This window comes from Bubalus kerabau, chromosome 20 (assembly GCF_029407905.1).
Source record: "Bubalus kerabau isolate K-KA32 ecotype Philippines breed swamp buffalo chromosome 20, PCC_UOA_SB_1v2, whole genome shotgun sequence".
NCBI classification, from domain to species: Eukaryota; Metazoa; Chordata; class Mammalia; order Artiodactyla; family Bovidae; genus Bubalus; species Bubalus kerabau.
Window position 1 is genome coordinate 33,279,602 of NC_073643.1, and position 21,892 is coordinate 33,301,493.

Genomic DNA, 21,892 nt, shown 5'->3' on the forward strand with positions numbered 1-21,892 from the left:
CCCCCCAGGATGGCTAAAGGGGGTCCTGTAACAAGCATGGAAGAATAAACAGAAAGCCTGGTCTGACAAATACGCAAACAGGCCCATCACAGGCAAAGTAAAATGTTGAATATAAAAGCACAAATCAGCAGTAATACTAACAGCAATTTCTATTTTCCCATGATGCTTCATAGTTCCCAAAGCGCTTGGAATACCTTATCACAGCTAAATAGGCAGTTTGCCGTTATCAAACCCAGACTGCAGATGAACCAACCGATCCTCCAAGAGGTTAATCAACTTTGCCAGAAGCACAAGGTATAATTGTGGATAAGAGCACATGCTGTAGAGACAAAGAGACTTGAGTTGGAATCTTGGTTCCCACTGTTTATTAGGTGCATGAGAAGACTGGGACAAGTAGTTAAATCTCGCCATACCTCAATTTATTTATCTGTAAAATTAAACCAACTTATGACAACTGAGCACTCTTTTCTAAAAGTTACATTACAGATACAATAAACATTCTCCCCAAACTCCTGTAAGATAGAAACCCCATTTTACAGTTAAAACTGAGGCAAGTAAAAATTAAGTCACTTGCCTATGATTACACAGCTAGCAAGCTGCAGAAGTGGGAATCACGCCCAGGCCCAGCTTCTCATGATGATCCACTTCTGCTGTATGTCTTCCAAATCTCTCTCATTAGCTGGGTGAAAAGTTAATGGCCTCACAAGACTGCTGTGTATGGTGTGGCAAGAGTTCAAAACACGGCAGCCATTCGTTGCTTTTTTAAAAGAACTTCTCTTATTTCCTGTCTGTCACTATAGAATGGAGGCTCTCTAAGGGCAGAGGTGTCCACTTTGTCCACCATGATGGCCCTAGAATATAGAACAGTGCTTGGCACAAGAGGGGCCTAGAAATTACTTGTCGAGTAAATGAAGAGTTGAAGGAATAAGGATCATATTTAGAGGTCTTTGGGGGAGTGGAATATGGAAGGAGCCAGAATAGAACATGAGTTATTCTCTCTGAGCATATTTTCAAAAGTGGGTGCATTGTCAACATCTTTAAAGAAATACCATTGATATGAAAGTCAAGACTGATGAAAAGGCATCTTAGGAAACGGAGTGCAATACACAACTGAAACTTCAGAGGCCAGATCTTGAGACGGGCAGACAGGTAGGAGAAGGCTGTCTGGGGTACGCGTGCACTGGTCACCTGCTGGTGCTGCACACTCTACAGCCTCCTGCCTCCCCCCAAAGCCTGGCTGTACCTTCTAGTCCAGCCACTACTCCCCAGAGTTTTGAATCTGGCTGCATCTCTGGGCCCACTGAACCAACTGGGGAGCTGAATGGAACCTAAGCCTCCTGACTCCTATCTCAGTTGTCTATCACCCCTCATGACCTTAAACACCCCCAGAGGATTCCATAAATGGACGAGGATCCAAATGAAAGAACTAGATTGAAGTTAGGCAGGAAAGTGAGAGTGTCCTTTAAATGCCAATAGGCACTGCCTTTGGCATAACAAAGGAGTTAAAACATAATTAAGATCTGAAGACCGATTGCAGGAATGTGTATGATTATTTTTATTATTTTTCCTCTTTCTATCTTCGTGATAGGATGTGATCAACCTTGGCCATGCTCCGTTGCTTAGTAGCAGACAGAGTTTTAATTATATACTAAAATAAGCTAAAGAACAGAAAACTGCTTTATGTCTAATACGTATATATCAAGAAAGGCATGTGACAGCATCTAAATTGCTTTAGTGCCTGATAAAGAGTGCCTCTGGTAGGCTTGTCATCAAAAGATCACAGACGGAGTAGGAAAGTATTATTAATAAAGCTGCTACTCTATTTATATGTCCTCCATTGTTTGTGATTCCTTGTTAGAAGCTAGAAATGAATTTTTATCTACCGCTAATTTCATCAGAGTTTTTTTTTTTCCTAGTCAGAGAAAAAAAAAAGAAAAACTTTTATCAATTGCACTGCCAACCGTAGTCCTCCAAATAGAATTCTTTTCACTCCTCCAGATCTTCAATTCCCAAAATATTATATCTCACAATAAAAAACTAAAGAATTAGTCCATTCATTCTTTCAATGTTCAACAAAGTCATGTTCCAGCAGCAAACCCCAGAGGCGTTCTTGGCCCTCACAGAGATTTAAGGGAAGGGAAAGATGATAAATAAGTAAAACAATGAAAAGATAATCACAGATTCTAACAAGGGCTATAAAAGAAATAAAGTATATTACTTAGGATTATGTTTAGCTGCAAGTGACAGAAGATTCAAAATCGTTTGGCTTTAACCAAGGCTGTGCTTTAGCCCAGTATGTATTTAGATAGTTACAACAATTTTTTAACATTGGCATGTATTCAGACTGATCAGTGTCTGATTCTCTTTGGTTGATTCAGATTCATATGCTGGACAAGTTGTATATTTGTTGACTATTGATTATGTTTAAAGAGTTTTTTCTCTCTTTCTCTCATATTAAGAAATGTTCTTCATAATGGGTAAGGCAGCTTCATGAATTCAGCAAGGACCCAGATTTTGTTGTTTGCCATTTTCAGCACCTGGTTTCGAACTCATGGTCTAAGATGACTGCTTGGGTTCCAGCCATTACATCTACATGAAGAACAAAAGTGAAAAGAGAGCCATACCTCCACCATTTGAGGATAACTTAGTGTTTATCCCAATAACCAGAATATGGTTCATGGCTGCAAGGGAAGCTGGAATAGGTAGACTTCATTGTAGATAGGCAAATGCTCACCTAGATTTTAGGCAGGAATTCTACTGCTAAGAAAACAGGGAGGACTTCCCTGATGGGCTGGCTAGTGGTTAAGAATTCACTTGCCAGTGCTGGGGACATGGATTTGATCCCTCCTCCTGGAAGATTCCGCATGCCCTGGGGCAACTAAGCCCATATGCTGAAACTACTGAGCCTGTGACCCCTAGACCCCATGCTCTGCCACAAGAGAAGCCACCACAATGAGAGAAGTCTGCATATTTCAACTAGAGAGTAGCCCCCACTTGCCATAACTAGAGAAAGCCCACATGCAGCAACAAAGACTCAGTGCAGCCCAAAATCAATTAATTGCAAAAAAGAAAAAAGGAGCACAGAGGAAGACAGGTAAGTAGACATCGCCATGCAGAGTGATGGGACACAGGTGACTGATACACAGTGCTGCTTTCTTTTTTTTTTTTTTTTAATTTTATTTTAAACTTTACATAACTGTATTAGTTTTGCCAAATATCAAAATGAATCCGCCACAGGTATACATGTGTTCCCCATCCTGAACCCTCCTCCCTCCTCCCTCCCCATTCCATCCCTCTGGGTCGTCCCAGTGCACCAGCCCCAAGTGTAGTCAAACAGGGTAGTTAGGAGGCAGCAGCTGAGCTGAAGCCTAGGGCATGCAAGTGACCCTGCCAAGTGCGTCAGAGGCAAAGGACTCCAGGCAACGATAATGTCTTATTTCAAAACAGATCAATAGATTTTTACCTCATTTTATAAGTAATCTTATGCAACTATTACGTTTTCCTGAGCTGCCTGAAAATCCGTTTTCTTCCCTAATTCTTAGCTGTCCAAATCTCAAAGCACGTTACATGATAGTTGAGGTTATTGCAACAGACAACTACTGTCACCTGTAATTCTGGACCTGGGAGGAAGATAGCTGAGAAGATATTTAGCAGCAAAATACTACTTGATATATTATTTAGGGGTGCTTTAACCAGGGTGGGCGTGCGGTGGCCAAGCCAAACAAAATGTGCATCTAGTATGTCTTAGAAACCACCATGAGTGGGGTAAATATCATGTTAGATTCAGACAAAGCCACTTACAAATTAGGGTATTAAATCACAACTCACATTACAATAACATGATTTGGTTTGGTGTTCATTGGAATAGAACTGATCGTATGGAACTAATGTGATGTTTTGTGCAACCGTCACATTCGTTATGCATTTGTTACGTGATTTTCGTGGGTGCCAGAATGTAATTCATTGGAATAAACAGAAAAGCCTCGTGGCATGAAAGCCTAAAGCTATCAAGGGGAATTTGCCTTCCCATCCTATAATTAAGGTGATATCCCACCCAGTGCATTTTCTTAATGAATATCTTACACTGACATCAAAGAGAAAAAAGAAATTGGTGATAACTGTTTATTTCTGTAGATTTCATGTGAACAAATCTCATTATAAAGCCAATGAATTTCATCTAAATTTATCTTCCAATGGCACTTCCCAGGTGGCTCAGTGATAATGAATTCACCTGCCAGTGCAGGAGATGTGGGTTCGATCCCTGGGTTGGGAAGATCCCCCGGAGGAGGAAACAGCAACCCACTCCGGTATTCTTGGGAAAATCCCATGGACAGAGGAGCCTGGTGGGCTACAGTCTATGGAGTTGCAAAAGAGTCAGGCATGACTTAGTGACTAAACAACATCTTCCAATGGCAAAGCGTTGCCTACTACAGAAAACAGAGATAGTGTGTATGGAGATGGATGCATATGGATGTGTGTGTTTTAAGACTTCTTCTTGAGTCTGCTGACCCATCCACAGAAGAGGGGAATTGCTATTATTTCACGTTTGGAGGAAGAAGCTTTAAGAATATACTTTTTCTAAATTGACCAGATTCCCTACACATCTTTATGTATCTACATGTCTATGGAATCAAGAAATCATGTCTGTTCCAAAGCTGTGAGGATGCGAGGCTCATTTTCAAGAGCAAAGACTATGTCCTTTTTTACCTCTGTAACTTCAACACCTGACACAATGTTTGACGTAGAGTGGTTGCTCAGTAAGGTTTAAATGAATGAATGGTAACTCTCCTTCACAATTTTCACATGCTCTATAGCTCTTTTAAGTCCTTGCCAAAATCCAATCTGACAAAAATCCAATATATAATAAAATTCCAAGACCATAGAAATTAGAATTGATCATTGAGAAACCAATATCATATGGTATTCTATTGTACATATCCCCCTCCCTCTGGAAACCTATCTCAATTTGAAACAGCAAATGCACACAATGACCACACAGTACTGCAGTATACACATTTAGGTGTGGGGAAAAAAAAACTTGTATTTGTTTTTTTTTCCCCTAAAATTAGACTTCATTGCTAATTGGAGTTTTCCACCTCTTATTAAGGACGTGGAAGGATAATCTTTGAAGCTGGGGGTTCCATTCCTTTTCGCAAAAGGTTTTGCCTCAGATTAGAGGGACTCTTTAGAAAAGAGGCATTAGGGTAAGCAAAGCTTCAGGTCCCCCATGCCACTGTCTCTGATCCTTGGCAATGGGCCCAGGTAGGTTACTGATGAGTCGTCCCTCTCAGCCTTCGCTGTAAGGTCCTTCCCAACCGGTAGTTTTCTTCATTAATGCCAGGTGTTCCTATTGGGTGATAACACTGCCTAAAGGCCCTGCTGCTGCTGCTGCTGCTGCTAAGTCACTTCAGTCATGTCCGGCTCTGTGCGACCCCATAGATGGCAGCCCACCAGGCTCCCCCGTCCCTGGGATTCTCCAGGCAAGAACACTGGAGTGGGCTGCAATTTCCTTCTCCAATGCATGAAAGTGAAAAGTGAAAGTCAAGTCGCTCAGTCATGTCCAACTCTTCGTGACCCCATGGACTGCAGCCTACCAGGCTCCTCCATCCATGGGATTTTCCACCTAAAGGCCCTACTCTACCTAAATGCTCTAGGAGTCTTTTTGTCCTCTACAGAATGGCTTTATCTTTAGGAACTTACCTGGGAAGACCTTCCTGCCCTCTCTGCTCTCAGATCCCACAAAACTACCTGATATTTTTGCCATCTCCCCAGGCTGTGGTCTAAGTAACACTGCACAAGACCTGTTTCTCTAGTGTCCACCAACACCTCTGCTCCCTGACCTTTTCTTCACCCCTAACTCGGGAATCTTTTTGGAGTCCGTGAGGAGAGTGAAAAAGTTGGCTTAGAACTCAACATTCAGAAAATGAAGATCATGGCATCTGGTCCCATCACTTCATGGGAAATAGATGGGGAAACAGTGGAAACAGTGTCAGACTTTATTTTTCTGGGCTCCAAAATCACTGCAGATGGTGACTGCAGCCATGAAATTAAAAGATGCTCACTTCTTGGAGGAAAAGTTATGACCAACCTAGATAGCATATTGAAAAGCAGAGACATTACCTTGCCAACAAAGGTCCGTCTAGTCAAGGCTATGGTTTTTCCTGTGGTCATGTATGGATGAGTTGGACTGTGAAGAAATCTGAGTGCCGAAAAATTGATGCTTTTGAACTCTGGTGTTGGAGAAGATTCTTGCGAGTCCCTTGGACTGCAAGGAGATCCAACCAGTCCATTCTGAAGGAGATCAGCCTTGGGATTTCTTTGGAAGGAATGATGCTAAAGCTGAAACTCCAGTACTTTGGCCAACTCATGCGGGAGTTGACTCATTGGAAAAGAGTCTGATGCTGGGAGGGATTGGGGGCAAGAGGAGAAGGGGACGACAGAGGATGAGATGGCTGGATGGCATCACTGACTCGATGGATGTGAGTCTGAGTGAACTCTGGGAGTTGATGATGGACAGGGAGGCCTGGCGTGCTGCGATTCATGGGGTCGCAAAGAGTCGGACTTGACTGAGTGACTGAACTGAACTGAACTGAAAAGAAATTTTTATATCCAAGTGTTGTTCCTGTGCTGTGAAGTCTTTCCTATCTCACTATAAAGAGACTCCTCTGTTTTCCATTTTCTGAAGTAACTTCCCTCTGCAGGGTCCATGAACACAGAATAATCAAGTTTCGTGAACTTGTGGAGACATCAAGGAGGAGGTTATAATACAGAGGGAACGCTTGGGTTAGTATGATATGAAAATATGATTCTACCCAGTAAGTTTTCTGTGGGGACATGGAACTGCAGCAAAGAAAAGAAGTGAGAGCCAGGGGATGGGGATGGGCAGTAACAGGAAACGCTGCCAGGGCTGTGGAAGCAGCAAGTGAAGGTTAGCAGAGATGCCTCAGGGCCCAAATTCAAGGGGTTTAGGACTAGTTAAATCCTAATCCACGAAGACCCAGCAATCAAGGAAGACCTAGAAACCAGAAGGCAGAAGCACTCCAGTAACATGTGCTTAACAATGAAACAGAGCCAAATTTATAAGAGGAAAGTTTTTTTTTTTTTAAAAAAAGGAAAAAGACTTCAACTCTTTGACACTTCTCCCATCCAGAAGGGCATCCATGTCCCCTCCTCCTCCGAAATCAGAGAGGGCCAGTGATTGCTCTAATCAGTAGAGAAGCGGAAGTAATGCCTTCGGACCTGGGAAGCCAGGTCTTAAAGCCATGCAGCTGCCGTCTGGGTTTTGTGAAACACCGGCTCTTGGCTTCCTTCCTCTCAGACACCAGCCACCAAGCTAAGCAAAACGCAAGCCACATGGAAAGCCCACGTGTGGGCACTGTGGTCAACAGCCTCAGTCGAGCCAAGTTTTTGAATCATCTCGGCTCGGGCGCCAGACTTGGGAGCCAAGAAGCCTCTGGAGGAGTCTAGCCCTCAGCTGCTGCGTCATGGCCAGATGTCGACATCCTCCCAGCTGCGGCCCCAGACATCATGGAGCAGAGATAACACCAACCATGCCAGCTAGGTCCTGTCTAAGTTCCTGACCCGCAGAAGCCATGAGTATAATAGGATGTCTTTTGTTTTATGCCATGATTTCAGGTGGGTTTGTTATGCAACAAAAGATAAGTAGAAGAGTTGGGAAACAGAAACGAGAAAAGCAAGGCAGTGGGCTGGAGCTGCTCATTGCTAGATTGGAAGGTTGGTCCAAGAAAAAAATTAGCCTCTAGTACACGGTAAGAGCTGACATCTGAATGTTAGTGTGTGATAAGTGTTTCTGACATGTATTCATTAATTTAGCCTCACCACTGTCTGAGGTAAGGAATATTATTTATGGACATTTTACAGTCAAAGAAAGATAGGTAGAGACATGTTAGATTTCTGGCCCAAGGTTATACGATTTTAAGTGGAGGGCATTGAAATCAAATCCACTGGTGTGGCTTGTGTGGAACTTATGTGGTCATGCAGAAAACTGCAAACCTATTTGAGAAGATTCTGTTAGCATTTTTAACAAAAGAAAAAGAACAACTGGTCTTTTCCCTCAAGGAATTCTACTTGAAAGATAACAAGAGAAAAGAAGTTGGATGTTTTTATACTATTTCAGCTCCAAAACTTTGGCCACTTGATGCGAAGGGATAACCCATTGGAAAAGGCCCTGATGCTGGGAAAGACTGAAGGCAAAAAGAGAAGAGGGTAGCAGAGAATGAAATGGTGAGACAGTATTACCAACTCAATAGACATGAATCTGAGCAAACTCCAGGAGACAGTGAAGAAGAGGGAAGCCTGATGTGCTGCAAGTCCATGGGGTCGCAGAGTCAGACACAACTTAGTGACTGAACAATAACAACCATTCCAAACACTATTTATGGATAAATGCAGTTTGGGTTTTATAGATACTAAGATATACTGGCTAATAATAAAATTATTTTATATGGAGAAAAGACAACCATTGTTTAAAAAAAAACACTAGTATAAACACAGCTGGAGAGAAAATAACAACAACCATCAAGTGTTGTTAAATGTGAAAATAACTGGTTTTTATATTTTCTCTTATTAATCTTCACTCTAGCCCTCTGAGATGGTCTTAAATTATTTGCCTGAGAAGCTATTACATATCTCATACTCTTAAAAAATGATGAGAAAAATGGCATTTTAGGCTTCTTTCCCCACAGTGCATACCATTTATAGTTTCACTGTATAATTTTTGATTTTTGGCAATGTGTATATAGATAAAATGTCCTCTTTTCAGGGGTTCTTCATCTCAAACTAGATATGATTAAATAAAAAGTTCAGGGGGCAACAGAAGAAATAAATACCCAAGGCTGTTATCAAGTCTTGTATAATAATCCCGATAAAGAGATGAAATCTGCCAATGGTTTCACTAACCAAAGTAAGATAGACCTCCCATGTTTTGGTTTACACTCCTTTTTTCTTCCTTCTGTTACAAAAGAATAACTATATCTCATAAGCCTTGTTTAGGAAACACACAAAAATCCTTAGATGGCTTTTAAATTCGAATTCAACTATCCTCATCCAAGCTACAAAGAGAAACTTACATCTGTTTTTGCTTAGGTAGAAAAAAAAAAAGCACTGATTTACATTATTTGAGTAGTAGGCCAGTAAAACATAGTGAAAATCCTCAAGCAATGTCATTAAAGAAAAGGATGAAGAGGAAGAGCAGGGGAAAAAAGGAGAAGGAAGAGGAGGAGAAACATTGCTTCGTTTCAATAAGCATATAATATGTTTTAGAGCACAGCCAAGTAATAACAAAAGATTTCTGACTACAGACTTTAGATGAGTCCTTTTTTTTTTTCACATACAGTCTGGATATGAGAGGTGCAGGGCTGGAGGGCAGCCGTGCTACAGTCAACGTCGGGCAGCTGTCTCCCGGTTCCAAGCAGCTGTTTCAGCTCTCCCTCTTTTCCAGCCCATAAGAAGTAAGACATAGAGGGCTGCTCACATCCTGTTATCCAGAATTTAATGGCATGGTCTCATCTAGTTGCAAGGGAGGCTGGAAAAAAAAGGAAGTGAGCAATGTGGCTATGTGCTGAGCTAAAATTCAGAGCATTCTATCATTAAAAGGAAGAAGAGAAAATAGGGACAATTATCCATCTAAATCATAGACCAGAGATTGGAAAATTATGGCCTGAATCTGACTTACCACCTGCTTCTGAACAGCCTGTGAGGTGACTGGCTTTTACAAATGAAGATTTACAATCAATCTGATCAACATTTACAATCAATTTAGTTAGTGTTAGGAAACACTAACTTCAAACTCCAACTAAGCCAAAAGTTATTCCCCTCAAAGAGAATTCCTTTCTTTTCATGAGTAGATCTGAGCTACAAACACAGTACTCAATTGTTACTACTATACTTTGAGGCTCACCAACGAAACATTTGTGGTAATTTGTTTTCTCTCTTCTTATACAAGTACTGACATACTTCCCTTGATTTTGCCTCTTGACTTGCAAAGTCCACAGCATTAAAGATCAGGCCCTTAAAAAAAAAACTTTGTTGACCCGGGTCACCGTCTGAGCTGGACTAAATTTGTGGAATTCCTGCAAAGCACAGAAAGAACGGCTTACCAGCGGCAGAGCAAAACAGAACCCCATGACCCCAAGGAGTCTGGCCTGTGTTTCTAATCATAGTAAAACCTCTTTAACCAGGTCAGCAATCCAGGGACTTCTATAAGCCAAAGTCCAACGGTGCGGGGGGAGGAAACTAGGGGAGAAAAAAAGTTTCTGCAGAGCCCAAATGAAAGCAATGAAGTTCATGCACTGCACATGCAGAGAACACCCAGATCTTCATATTTCACGGGTGTCTTCCTCATACAAGACACACTTCTGTACACTGATAGTAACTCAAGTGGATTAGCAGTTCACCTGAACCCACTGCAGAGTTTTAGCAGCAAATTTGAAGGGTTGGGGAAGAAAGAAGACGAGGTAAGAGCGCTGCTGCTCTCTCAGGCCTTTTCATTTAAAGACTGCAAGCTCCATTCCATCGCTGAAGCCCCAAAGGACACCACTATGTCACAGCTCAAGGAAGTATTGACCTTAAAGTTGGCCTGTGCCATCAAGCACAGGTTAACATTACATTCCTTATGTTCTGTTTCAAGAGATAGAGAATAATAAAAATGATGAAGATGGACTTTCCTAGCGGTCCAATAGTTAAGAATCGGTCTGCCAATGCAGGAGACAAGAGTTCTATCCCTGGTCCGGGAAGAGCCTACAAGATGCGGAGCAACTAAAGCCTGGTGTGCCACAACTACTGAGCCCTGCACTCGAGGGATGGAACTGAGCCGTGGCGTCCGCGAGCCGCAGCAATGAGGAGCATGCGCACTGAAAGAAGCCCCACCCTTACCAGGACTAGACAAAGCCCGCCCAGCAACCAAGACCTAGCGCAACCCCAAATAATAAATACATAAAACATTGAAGAGAAATTTTGGCCAATTAGTGAGATTGGTTATCTAGAACCAACTCATAGGTGGCTTTTCTTCTTCTAAGAACTCACGTAAATAAAACATGGTAATGTACTTTTAAGGGCTTCTCGGGTAGCTCAGCTGATAAAAGAATCCACCTGCAATGTGGGTGACCTGGGTTTGATCCCTGGATTGGGAGGGCCCCCCCTGGAGAAGGGAATGACAACCCACTCCAGTATTCTTGCCTGGAGAATTCCATGAACAGAGGAGCCTGGCAGGCTACAGTCCACCAGGTCACAAAGAGACACGACTGACGCGACTTAGCACAGCACAGTACCATGTGCTTATAATCAGGTATTTCCACAATCCTAGATAACAGGTAATTTTAACCTATAACTTTTTCCAACGTTACGTTTTTCGTTTTAAATAAGGCTGTATTTTTATTGGCAGTATTATGGCAAGACTTTCCAGTCCTGGTCTACTAGTCACAAATGATTACTTTACACACAAGTGACCGCAAATAAGTTCAAATTGATTTAAGGAGGAAAAGAGGAAGGTGAGGAGAGGGAGCAGAGAGGCAGGGGGTTAAGGGGGAAGAAGAAGAAGAGGAAGAAAAAACGGAAGGAAATGGGGTGTTAAGAAAACACAAGTGGAGTTTACTTTATATCAAGTGGTCAATACTCTCTTCTCTGAGGAGGTAAATTTTAATCTGAAATGTAAAGGATAAGGAGCCAATTGTTGGAAAAGCAAACACTAATGGTCACAGGCAGAAAGGACATCTGAACAGGGGCCACAGGAGGACCACCTTTCAGCTTGCAGGGCTGCCCTTTCCACTCGAGCAGGGCCGAGTCAACCTGACTCAGGTGGGAAGTATGCGGCCTGCCTATGCCCCACCCCTGCCAACAGTGATTGGTCCAGGAATATGCCTAATGGCCTAATCAGGCCAAGGAGACTCTGGAAGGATGGAAATGCCTTTTCCAGGCTGGGTGATTAACAAGCAAGGGTGGTCTGGGGCCACTGGTCATTTTGCGACCTCACAGGGGAAGTCTAGGTAAGAATGAAGGCCAAGAAAAAAGAGCAGAAACACGCAAGACAGGGAGCCACTGACGCGGAGGTTTCGTTTGGGCATCTGAAGTCACTACTGCAAGTTTCACTCCTGGAGTTTTTCTATATGAATCAGTAAAACCTCCCTTTCAGTTTAACCCAGTGGATTTTGGCTTCTGCCACACGTAACTGAAAGCAACATGACAACGCAGTGGGCTTTGGAAATGACAGAAGTAAGAGTCCCTGTGTATTTAGAGGACTGTATACTTCATGAGTCCCCTGGACATCTTATTGAAAAGCTTGGATATCCATCTTGATATCCATCTTAGGATATCCATCTGGCAGAGGATTACATGGTGGTGGTGGTTGGGGCTGGGGGACTGGAAAATAATTTATGAAGACCTAGCCATGAAAGATGAAGAGGAGGGAGACACAGATATAGGAATTCAATACCTTCCTTCTCTCCCTTTGCCTCATACTGTGGTTAAGGTAGAGGGAAGAAAAGTCCTAAACTGATATATCTGGGAGTAGCAAGAGTTTGGAAAAGATAGAGCTTGCCCAATCCCCTCCAAAGGTACAGTGATGAGTATCTATTGTTCTGCCTGCCTCAAGTCCTCTCCGCCGTATTTGTGGAGCAGCATCACCATCTGGAATCTGGGTGAATCTCACAGCCCTTTCTCTTGGTTTACAGTTTAGGTGCTGATCACTGAATCTACTGGAGTGGACCCACATGACCCAGACCTGGCCATTTGGCATGTTCCACCACGTTCCATGGTGGTCACGCTCAAGTAGGCCTCTTCAGAACTAATTCAGGGACTTGGCCTTAGCAACAGGGAAGAGGTGCTGGCTTTCAGTTGGACCTTGGAACTACCAGAGGAGTCCTCATGGAGAAGATTCACCTGCAGAGAGGAGGGCAGAGTCAAGAAAACTATAGAGGGTCTTCCCTAGTAGTTAAGACACTGCTTTCACTGCAGAGGCACGAATTCGATCCCTGGTCAGGGCACAAAGATCCTTCATGCCATACTCCACAGCCAAAAAATAGAGAACAAATACAAAAAGCACAAAAAACTACAGAGAGGCAGACGGAATGCCTTGTTTAAGCCCTTGAACTCTGGCACACAGGAAATTACAATCACCATTTACTTTTTGGTGATGTGAGCCAATAAATTCCTTTCCCATTGGATAGGAATTCCTCTGTTCACCATTTATCCCCAAGCAAAGAATGGAAACTGAACAATATGAGTGAAATAACTTTCCAATCTCATTTGTAAGGAGTGGAAAAGATGTGTTAATGTGTTTTCCCTCAGACTTTGTAATACTGGGACTTCAGGTACCTGATGATTAGCCTAGATTTTCTGGGTTAGCCTACAACCAATTAGTAATTCACATTTTGAGATTTAACCTACAAGATTTGGGGCTTCCCAGGTGGCCCCAGTGGTAAAGAACCTGCCTGACAATGCAGGAGATGAGATGCAGGTTTGATCCCTGGTTCGGGAAGATCCCCTGGTGGAGGGCATGGCAACCCACTCCAGTATTCTTGTCTGTAGAATCCATGTACAGAGGAGGCTGGTGGGCTATGGTCCATAGGGTCTCAAAGAGTCGAACATGACTAAAGTGACTTAGCACACACACACAGGATTTGCCTACATTAAAAAAAGAAATCATTCACAAGACTGTAAATTCTGAATTCTTCCTAACTTCCCTCCACCAAAAAACCAATGAGCAGGACCTAAAGTTATAAACCAATTGCACTGTGACGAAGACCTCCACTCTCCTTCCCAAATTATCAGGTGTCTCTATTTAAAGGAGTAAGAAACATGCATTATAAAGGCCTTTTTTTAAAACCACTTATAGCAAGGGTACACTGAATATGAGCATAACCAGAATTTATATATTAACTAAAAATCAAAACACAAATTACTTTTTGAATCCAAGAATAATGATATCTGAATGGCAACAGATTCCTTAACCAGAATTTTATATTTTCATTGGAAATGAAAACCTAAGATAAAATGCTTACTCATGAATAATAATGTTTTAATGACAGCATTTTCATCCTACAGAATAAACAAATGTAAACACACTTACCTTAGGAAAACAGAAGAAATTTTCCTTATCAACTCCATATAGTTTCTTCAAAATCTCCAGAATTTTCCAAATGAGATTCCTTGGAACTATTAACAAGTACTTTATACACACACACACACACACACAGTCAAAAAGATTAGGAGACATTACATACTATTTCCAGTCCTGAAAACCCTCATGCACATTTTCGTATGTGAAAAGTCTTGCAGTAGATAACTATTATAATTGGATTAACACGGTATTGCCCAAAGTGAACTTTCTGAAAATTAACTATAGCATTTTGCTTCCTCCCCCCACCTCCAAACCCCTATTCCCCAAAGCAACTTTTGGAACAGCTTGTGGAATGAGTTCCATAAAGCAAAGTTTGGGAAACACTAGTTTACTGGCTTCTATCTACACAGATTTTGCTGTCTGAATAATATGTAAGGAACTTTGAGTGACAATTGCACCCATTTGGTTATAACTTTAGCTGACTCCATAATTAGAAATTTAAAATGCAAATTTTTCAAAAGCAAACTGCCTTTACCATTTAGACATGTTGCTGAGATTTATTTGGATTTGGGTACAGTCATATTACTTTCCAGTGTATCTGGTAGAGGTAATAGGCTCCAAAGATCTATAAATATTGAACACAAATAAGATTAGCCATGTCTAAATTTCATATATAAACAAGTCTGACAATTTTAATATGGTAAATGTACTCTGTACTTGGTGGATGGGGGAGGTGCGTGCCTCTGGGGAAAACTGGGGATGGAATGGAAGCTTCTTCATTTATATTCTGCACAAGCTGTATATGACAGAGATTCATGTTAGCATGGGTGAGGACACGAAACCATGGCTATTGGGCTGCAGAGGTGGCAGCAGAGAATTAAGACATCATTGCCATCTCTCTCTAAATATAATGAAAATCTAACTTTACAACACTCCTCTTAAATGAGCTTTCCTCATGCTACTTGGCTATGCATTAAATCTTGGCATACACAAAAAAATAAAAACACAGTGGTTCTAAAGGTTCATTTATGTTGGCTGGATTAGGAAGATTAACTCCTCAGATGGTGTTCTAAAGAAGTCATCAAATGTACATATAATTGAAAATAAAAACCTGAAAAACATTTACATACCGATAGACAAGTGAACAGATAGGATATAGACAAGATACCTTTCTTTAGATACATAACACCTGTGTGTATCATAAAGGATTAAAAAAATAATTCTCTAAGGAATACAATAGAGATTCCAGTTTCAGCAAGGTAGATTTTCTGGAAATAGCATTTCTCACAGCAGAGGCATATGTGAAGAGCAGAAAGGTTTAAAACAAGTTAAATTTTTGGTCATTTGTGCTGAAGATGTTGTTACAACATAGTAAACTGGATTTATTGCTAGTTTTCTAAAATATTTTAATCCTGGATCCTAGAGACAATAATGTCCTCTTCTCCAAAGTAGCCTGTGGGTTCCGTCACCTTGCCAATTCACACAAACATCTGCCATATACTAAAATATAGAGTTTCTCAAAATGTGCATGATTCTGTTGACACATATGATGATTTTAGGTGACCCGGGAGTATTCTTCTATTTTAATAATGAAAGGGGTTATGATGATAATACACAAATAGCTTATTGAGCATTTACCATGTGCTGCCAAGCAAAAATTCTAGCTCATTGATTTGAATACTCTTCACAAGACCACTTTGTGGTAGCTGCTTTTATTATTTCCAGTGAACAGAAAGAAAATGGAGGCACAGAGAAGCTAAGTAAATGGCTCAAAATCACACAGCTGGAAACGGGCAGAGATAAGATTGCAAATGAGTACATTTAGCTGAAGTCTATGCTTTGCCATTTCATGGATCAATCGACTTGCTTTTTAAGTGGGTTTGCTGAATAAAGATTTAAGAAAGGTAAGGCTTTGGATATGAAATACAATCATACAAGCTGGAGGCAAATGCCTGATGTTAAGATAACAATTTGGGGTAGGGAGGGGCGCTCAGAGCTAGAGATCGAGGATCCTTATAGATTGTGAAGTGAGAGTGTGGACAGGTCAGAAATTTGGGTTAAAGTCCGGGTACAGACTCCCTGAGGTGAAAAGCCCCAACTTTCAACTTACCTGCTTTCATTGTGCTCCAGAAAATTCTCTTGTTCAGATAGGAAATCTTCCTACTTTACGCATTTTTTAAGACATCACACAATCACATGTCTATGGAAAATATAAATGATTCAACTAACTCTGAAAAAGAAAAGGCTCGATTATTGTATATCACAATTTAAGGGGGAAAAGAAAAATCAAGCTTAAGAAAAAGCTGACAATCAAATTAGAAACATTATGGGAAGTTTCTTGCTCATTTTCTCCAGAGGTTACACCAGATGATTTTTTTTTTAAAGGGCAGAAGTTTAAGGTCTAGCTAGGGAATAGAGACATGTTTTGTCTGACACTTCCCAATTCAAATTCAACATTTATCAAGTGATTATTAAGTACTTAAAAAAAAAAAAAAAAAAAGCCAGCCAGGAGCTGGCAACCTGGGTATACTAAGCTTTCATTATCACAAATTTGTATTTTAAAAACCCAATACCTTTTTTGTAAATATGCAAGAGTTTCTCTGACAATTTCTCTCTTTGTAAAGCCACCTTTCACTGAAACATTTAAAATAAGCTCCTGTATCTAAATGAATTCTTGGCATTTGGGACTTTAAAAACTCCCCAAATTCAGAATGGGGAAAAAAAACTGGATAATTACAGTTCATCTGAGTGCAAGTCATAAAGTAATCAAAAAGTAGTATCTTAGAGTGGTATTTAAAATAATTTTTTTTTTAAAGTACTTACCAGCATTTTAAACTTTTTCATGCAATTTGTTAGTCATTAAGTCAGAAGAACTTGTGCACTATTTTTTTGATAAGGCAAACAATATTCAAAATTCGCATTAACCAAACACAACTGGCCACCACTATGTGAAAAACCAAATGCTTTAATGAGGCTATCAAGAACAACAGTTCAATTATCTCATTGGATACATTAATATTGATCCATAATATACAGTGCTATGGACCATACAGAAATTATTGCTGCATCCAACAGCAGGTGACTAGTATGAACATTACAGTACCAAGCGTCCGCAAGAGACAGTCATTTGTCATTTATTTTTTCAAGAAATAGGGTTTTTTTTTTAATATACTGTTATCAACATCAACTTTCCCCAGTGCATTTTTAAAAAAGATTAATAAGTGCATTCCTTTGTGCTTTATTTTATATCTTTTAACTTCCTATGTATTTTATTTGTTCTTATTGCTTTAATATTTTAAAACAACCAGAAAGAACTCTGTCATCCTATGTATGACCAGGTTGGTTGTATGGTTTTTTGGCAAAGTCAGAAGGTTTGGTATTTCCATTGCCATACTCAGAGGCAGGTGTACAAGTTTGGCATTTTGGCTACTCCATACGGAGGCCCAACCCTGAGTCACAATTGTGCACCCAGGGATGGGGGGAGTGGTGTGGACCATTCTCCTTGTCACAAACAGTGAGCCCAAACCACCACCTCTTGGCTTAGCTAGTCCCTAAAACATATGCGCACTCTATTTGGCAAAAAAGAAATAAATAAAACCACCCCCAAGGTTGCAGCATTCTCCTGAGCTTGCTCACCTGTCCCCTCCCAGAAACTGTCTGTTAAGAAGGGGATGGAGAAACAGGCGATGGTGAGCTCAGGAGCTGCGAGCGTCAGGGCAGTGGTGCAACATGCCATGCTTTCTTTCAACAAAGCTTTCTATAAGTTGGCTTAACCCTGGCCAAATTCCCTGGGCCATGGGTGAGTCAACCTTGCTCTATTTTTAAGAACTCTCACGATCAGCTAAGGAAAACTAGCATCATACCATTGCAATCTTTGACTTTTGCACCCAGCTCCCCTCCCCCCATATAAATATGAAGAGAAAAAATAGACAATGCTATGATTGTATCAATGAACACTATGGTACAATTAGCTGTTCATGCAGATTTGCATCACTATTCTAGGAAAAGAGCTATACAATTAAGAGGGGTTGAAACAATGGGAACTAATTTTCCCTACCCCCTTGAGTCATAAAGCTATAAAACTGATAGCATCATCAATGTTTCCAAGGATTCTCATTGCCCAACGTGCATGGGAACTATGCAGTTGATTATGTCCATGTAAGCCATCCATTCGTATGTCTGACAATCACTCCTTCCCCCTGAACCCTCCAATACCCATCACCAATTCACATTTGACATTTAAACTGTTTTTCTTAAAAAACAAAAACTAAAAAACCCTCCTGAATAAGGTTTCCTGATGAAAGAAGTTGGCACTCTGTCACTAAAATATATTCCATATTAAAAATATCTGAAGGAAAACTGGAAGCTCTTCTACTGTCTACGTAGGCACCATGCTACACGTCCCTCTTGATTATAGATACCATCTTGAAACTTTCTCCTACGTTACAGTTCAGTCAGTGCTAGAGACTACTGCTATATTTAAGGCACTTCATTCTGAATGGATATGCTTTATGCCACTTGCTATTCAATCGTAGGCTGCTACTGAGAAATTCCATTCAACAGCCTGCCTCTTAACACCATATGTCATCTGTAGAAAACATCTAGGCCTGATAGAATATATGTAACACTACTGTTATTGCATAGGACTATACAAGTAGATAATGCACTGAAACTAACTTTACAACATTGCTGTTTGTTAAAACATTGTTATCAAGTAACAGTAATTGGCCAATACAGTATTTCTCTCTTTAAAAAAACATTCAGGTTTGCTGAAATAAACCCCAATTTAAATTACCATAACAGGCATATTAACGCTATGGTTATCATTCTCCAAGAATATTGCTAGTTTTATATCACTAAAAATAAATATGTAAGTTGTTTCTCTTTTGAAAGCCAGTTTTAGCCTATTTATACTACACCTTAAATGTGTGGAAAAACAGTTCTGAGTGAGACTGTAATATACAAAATATTCACAAAGCTCTCTTTAAATGCAAGACCTTGCATAAAAGTTTTCTTTCACGTGTGTACAAAGAATGCAGAAAACCACTAGTGAGTTGTAAAAATATTGAAAACTTGCCATTTTAAGATGCATTTTCTTACAAATTAATACAAACATAATGAAAATAACAATGATAATAAAGAATCTGTACAAATCAAATGAACAGTAAAACATAATTTAAAAATAAAAATAGTAAAGCCAATTAGAAATGTGCCCAGTTTGGTTTTCTTATCAAAAGTGAAATTGAGAAAAAAAAAAAAAAAAACACCTTTCAGTGCTCCTCAATATTTTGCTTTGAGAGGACAGTAATGTCCATTTCAAAATAAAATGTATCTCATGAAAAACTGAATCACATTCGTTGATGAGGAAAAGTGTAACAGAGCACAGAGTGAAGAGCAAGACGAGACTCCATGTTTCAGAGCCTTGGCCTGTATCTCCTTTCAATCCAGTTGCACCCAAGGTATTGGTTGTTTTCTAACCAGACAATCCACATGAAAATGGCTGCATTTTTTTTTTTCTTTTACAGAATACAGTTTTTCTTTAAAGAATTTGCAGTATAAAGACTAAATGATGCTAAAAGGGTACTGTATCTTTAAGGCAGTACCAATGAATCAATACATTTACCAAATGGAAAAAGGTTAGTACAGATTCCTTTTTTCTTCTTTTTTTCCCTACCCTTCTCCTCTCTGTCTCCCTCTCTCTGTCTCTCTCTCTCTCCCTTTCACTCTCTTTCTTGTTTGGTTGCTTTACATTCTTTTAGTTAAATTTTACACTTCATTTCCAAGGAAGTTGCAGGCATACAGATAGCAAACCAAGTTTCCCCTGAATAAAAACGGACAGAAATTTTTCTGACGCCAAAATCCTCTTGCTCTGAAAGCTAAAGTCTGGGTGTATTCAGTTCACAGATACTGTACACTACCGTACAATACTTTGGAGGCATTTGTAGTTGTAAAATAGAATATACAAGTCTGTTTCACAAAATTCTAAAAATAAAATATATCCTGGGCTATTGATAAAGCATGAAAAAAAATTTTTTTTTCATATTAAAAGAAAATGATCAAGAAAACCCCTTTCAGGTAAATTATTAAATCTGCTGATCAAGAAAGGAAGCAGTTTGTGAGAAAGCAGAGCAGGGAGAATTTGCTAGCAAGCATGTTCGGTTTCTTCCATGCTCATACTGCTCCTTCGGCTGCTGGTTTTGGATGCTCCGGGGGACACCGAGGAAAGAAGTGGATCAGTTATGCCAACAGGAGAAAGGGTGTCGTCCATGAGGATGTCTTCCAGTTTGGACCCCATTTTTGCGGGGACGCTGTAGGCTTGGCTGCCCTCGGTCCCAGCTCCGAGGCTGTTGTTGAAGGTGATGGTGCCGTCTGTGAGATCCAGGGTTGTTGTACACGTGAGGTCTGCGTGATGCTGGAGGAGGTCTTGGTTGCAGTTCTCAAGAGCGGGTTCCTGCTTGATGATCCGACTCACCAGATCTGGAGAGCAGAGACCCGTGGATGGGATAAGGGAAAGTCCGTGAGCTCGAGCCTGCATTTCAAGTTCCTAAAAGGAAAACAGAAATCAGACACTTAACAAGGTGGTGCACAGGGGATTTTAGGACAGTGAATATTGAACATGATATTATAATATATTATAATGATGGTTATCTGTCACTATGCATTTGTCCAAACTCAAAGGATGTGTATCGACCTGCTAACAGTCAATCCTTAGGTCAAGTAGTGATAATGCTCTGTCAGTGCAGATGCATCCACTATTAGAATGTCTCACTCTGGTGGGGGGTATTAATATCAGGGGAAGCTATATATATGCAGGAGTAGGAGGTATATAAGCAGAGCCATTACTTTGCCAACAAAGGTCCGTCTAGTCAAGGCTATGGTTTTTCCTGTGGTCATGTATGGATGTGAGAGTTGGACTGTGAAGAAGGCTGAGCGCCGAAGAATTGATGCTTTTGAACTGTGGTGTTGGAGAAGACTCTTGAGAGTCCCTTGGACTGCAAGGAGATCCAACCAGTCCATTCTGAAGGAGATCAGCCCTGGGATTTCTTTGGAAGGAATGATGCTAAAGCTGAAACTCCAGTACTTTGGCCACCTCATGTGAAGAGTTGACTCACTGGAAAAGACTGATGCTGGGAGGGATTGGGGGCAGGAGGAGAAGGGGACGACAGAGGATGAGATGGCTGGATGGCATCACTGACTTGATGGACATGAGTCTGAGTGAACTCCGGGAGTTGGTGATGGACAGGGAGGCCTGGCGTGCTGCGATTCATGGGGTCGCAAAGAGTCGGATACAACTGAGCAACTGAACTGAACTGAACAGTGTTTCCATCATATCATATCAACACAGAGCCAGGTCTCAGATGGTTATTGTGTTAAAAAGGAAAACAAACAAAAAAACCAACTCCTGCATGAAAATAAATGTGGAATGGGAAAGAGGGTAACAGTGTCCAAAATGACTCCAAGGCTGGAGAAGCCTGCCCCAACAGGGACACGTATCTCACTGGTAGTAACATGGTTATTTAAAAATAAAATGAAAATATGATTTTTCTTTCAATTTATACATTTTATCTTCTCAAATGGTTACTAAATTGTTAAAACCTAACAAGGAAATGGTAGGTATTTCTTTGGCTTAAGGTGCAATGAAAAGGTTACTTGTGATACTAAGGGCACCAGGAACAAATAGAATAATATTTGGATAATAATAGCAGAAGTTATGACGGTTCCATACGAGTAACTAAAGTCACATCATTTAACCCATCTCATCAAGGCAAAGGGAGTTCTTTTGTTTTAATTCCACAAGAAAGTTCTTATGTGTAAGAG

The 21,892-nt window shown here is 40.6% G+C and overlaps 1 protein-coding gene across 6 annotated transcripts in view; it reads right to left on the minus strand.

Moving 5' to 3' along the window:
- Positions 1–17,019: 17,019 nt before the first annotated feature.
- Positions 17,020–21,892, minus strand: part of MITF (melanocyte inducing transcription factor) — a 230,149-nt gene continuing 225,276 nt past the window's right edge. For all 6 annotated transcript variants that reach the window (XM_055558625.1, XM_055558628.1, XM_055558626.1 and 3 more), the window contains one exon: positions 17,020–20,618. In XM_055558625.1, the coding sequence (XP_055414600.1) occupies positions 20,217–20,618 (402 nt within the window). In that variant the 3' untranslated portion in view covers positions 17,020–20,216. The remainder of the gene's footprint in view (positions 20,619–21,892) is intronic.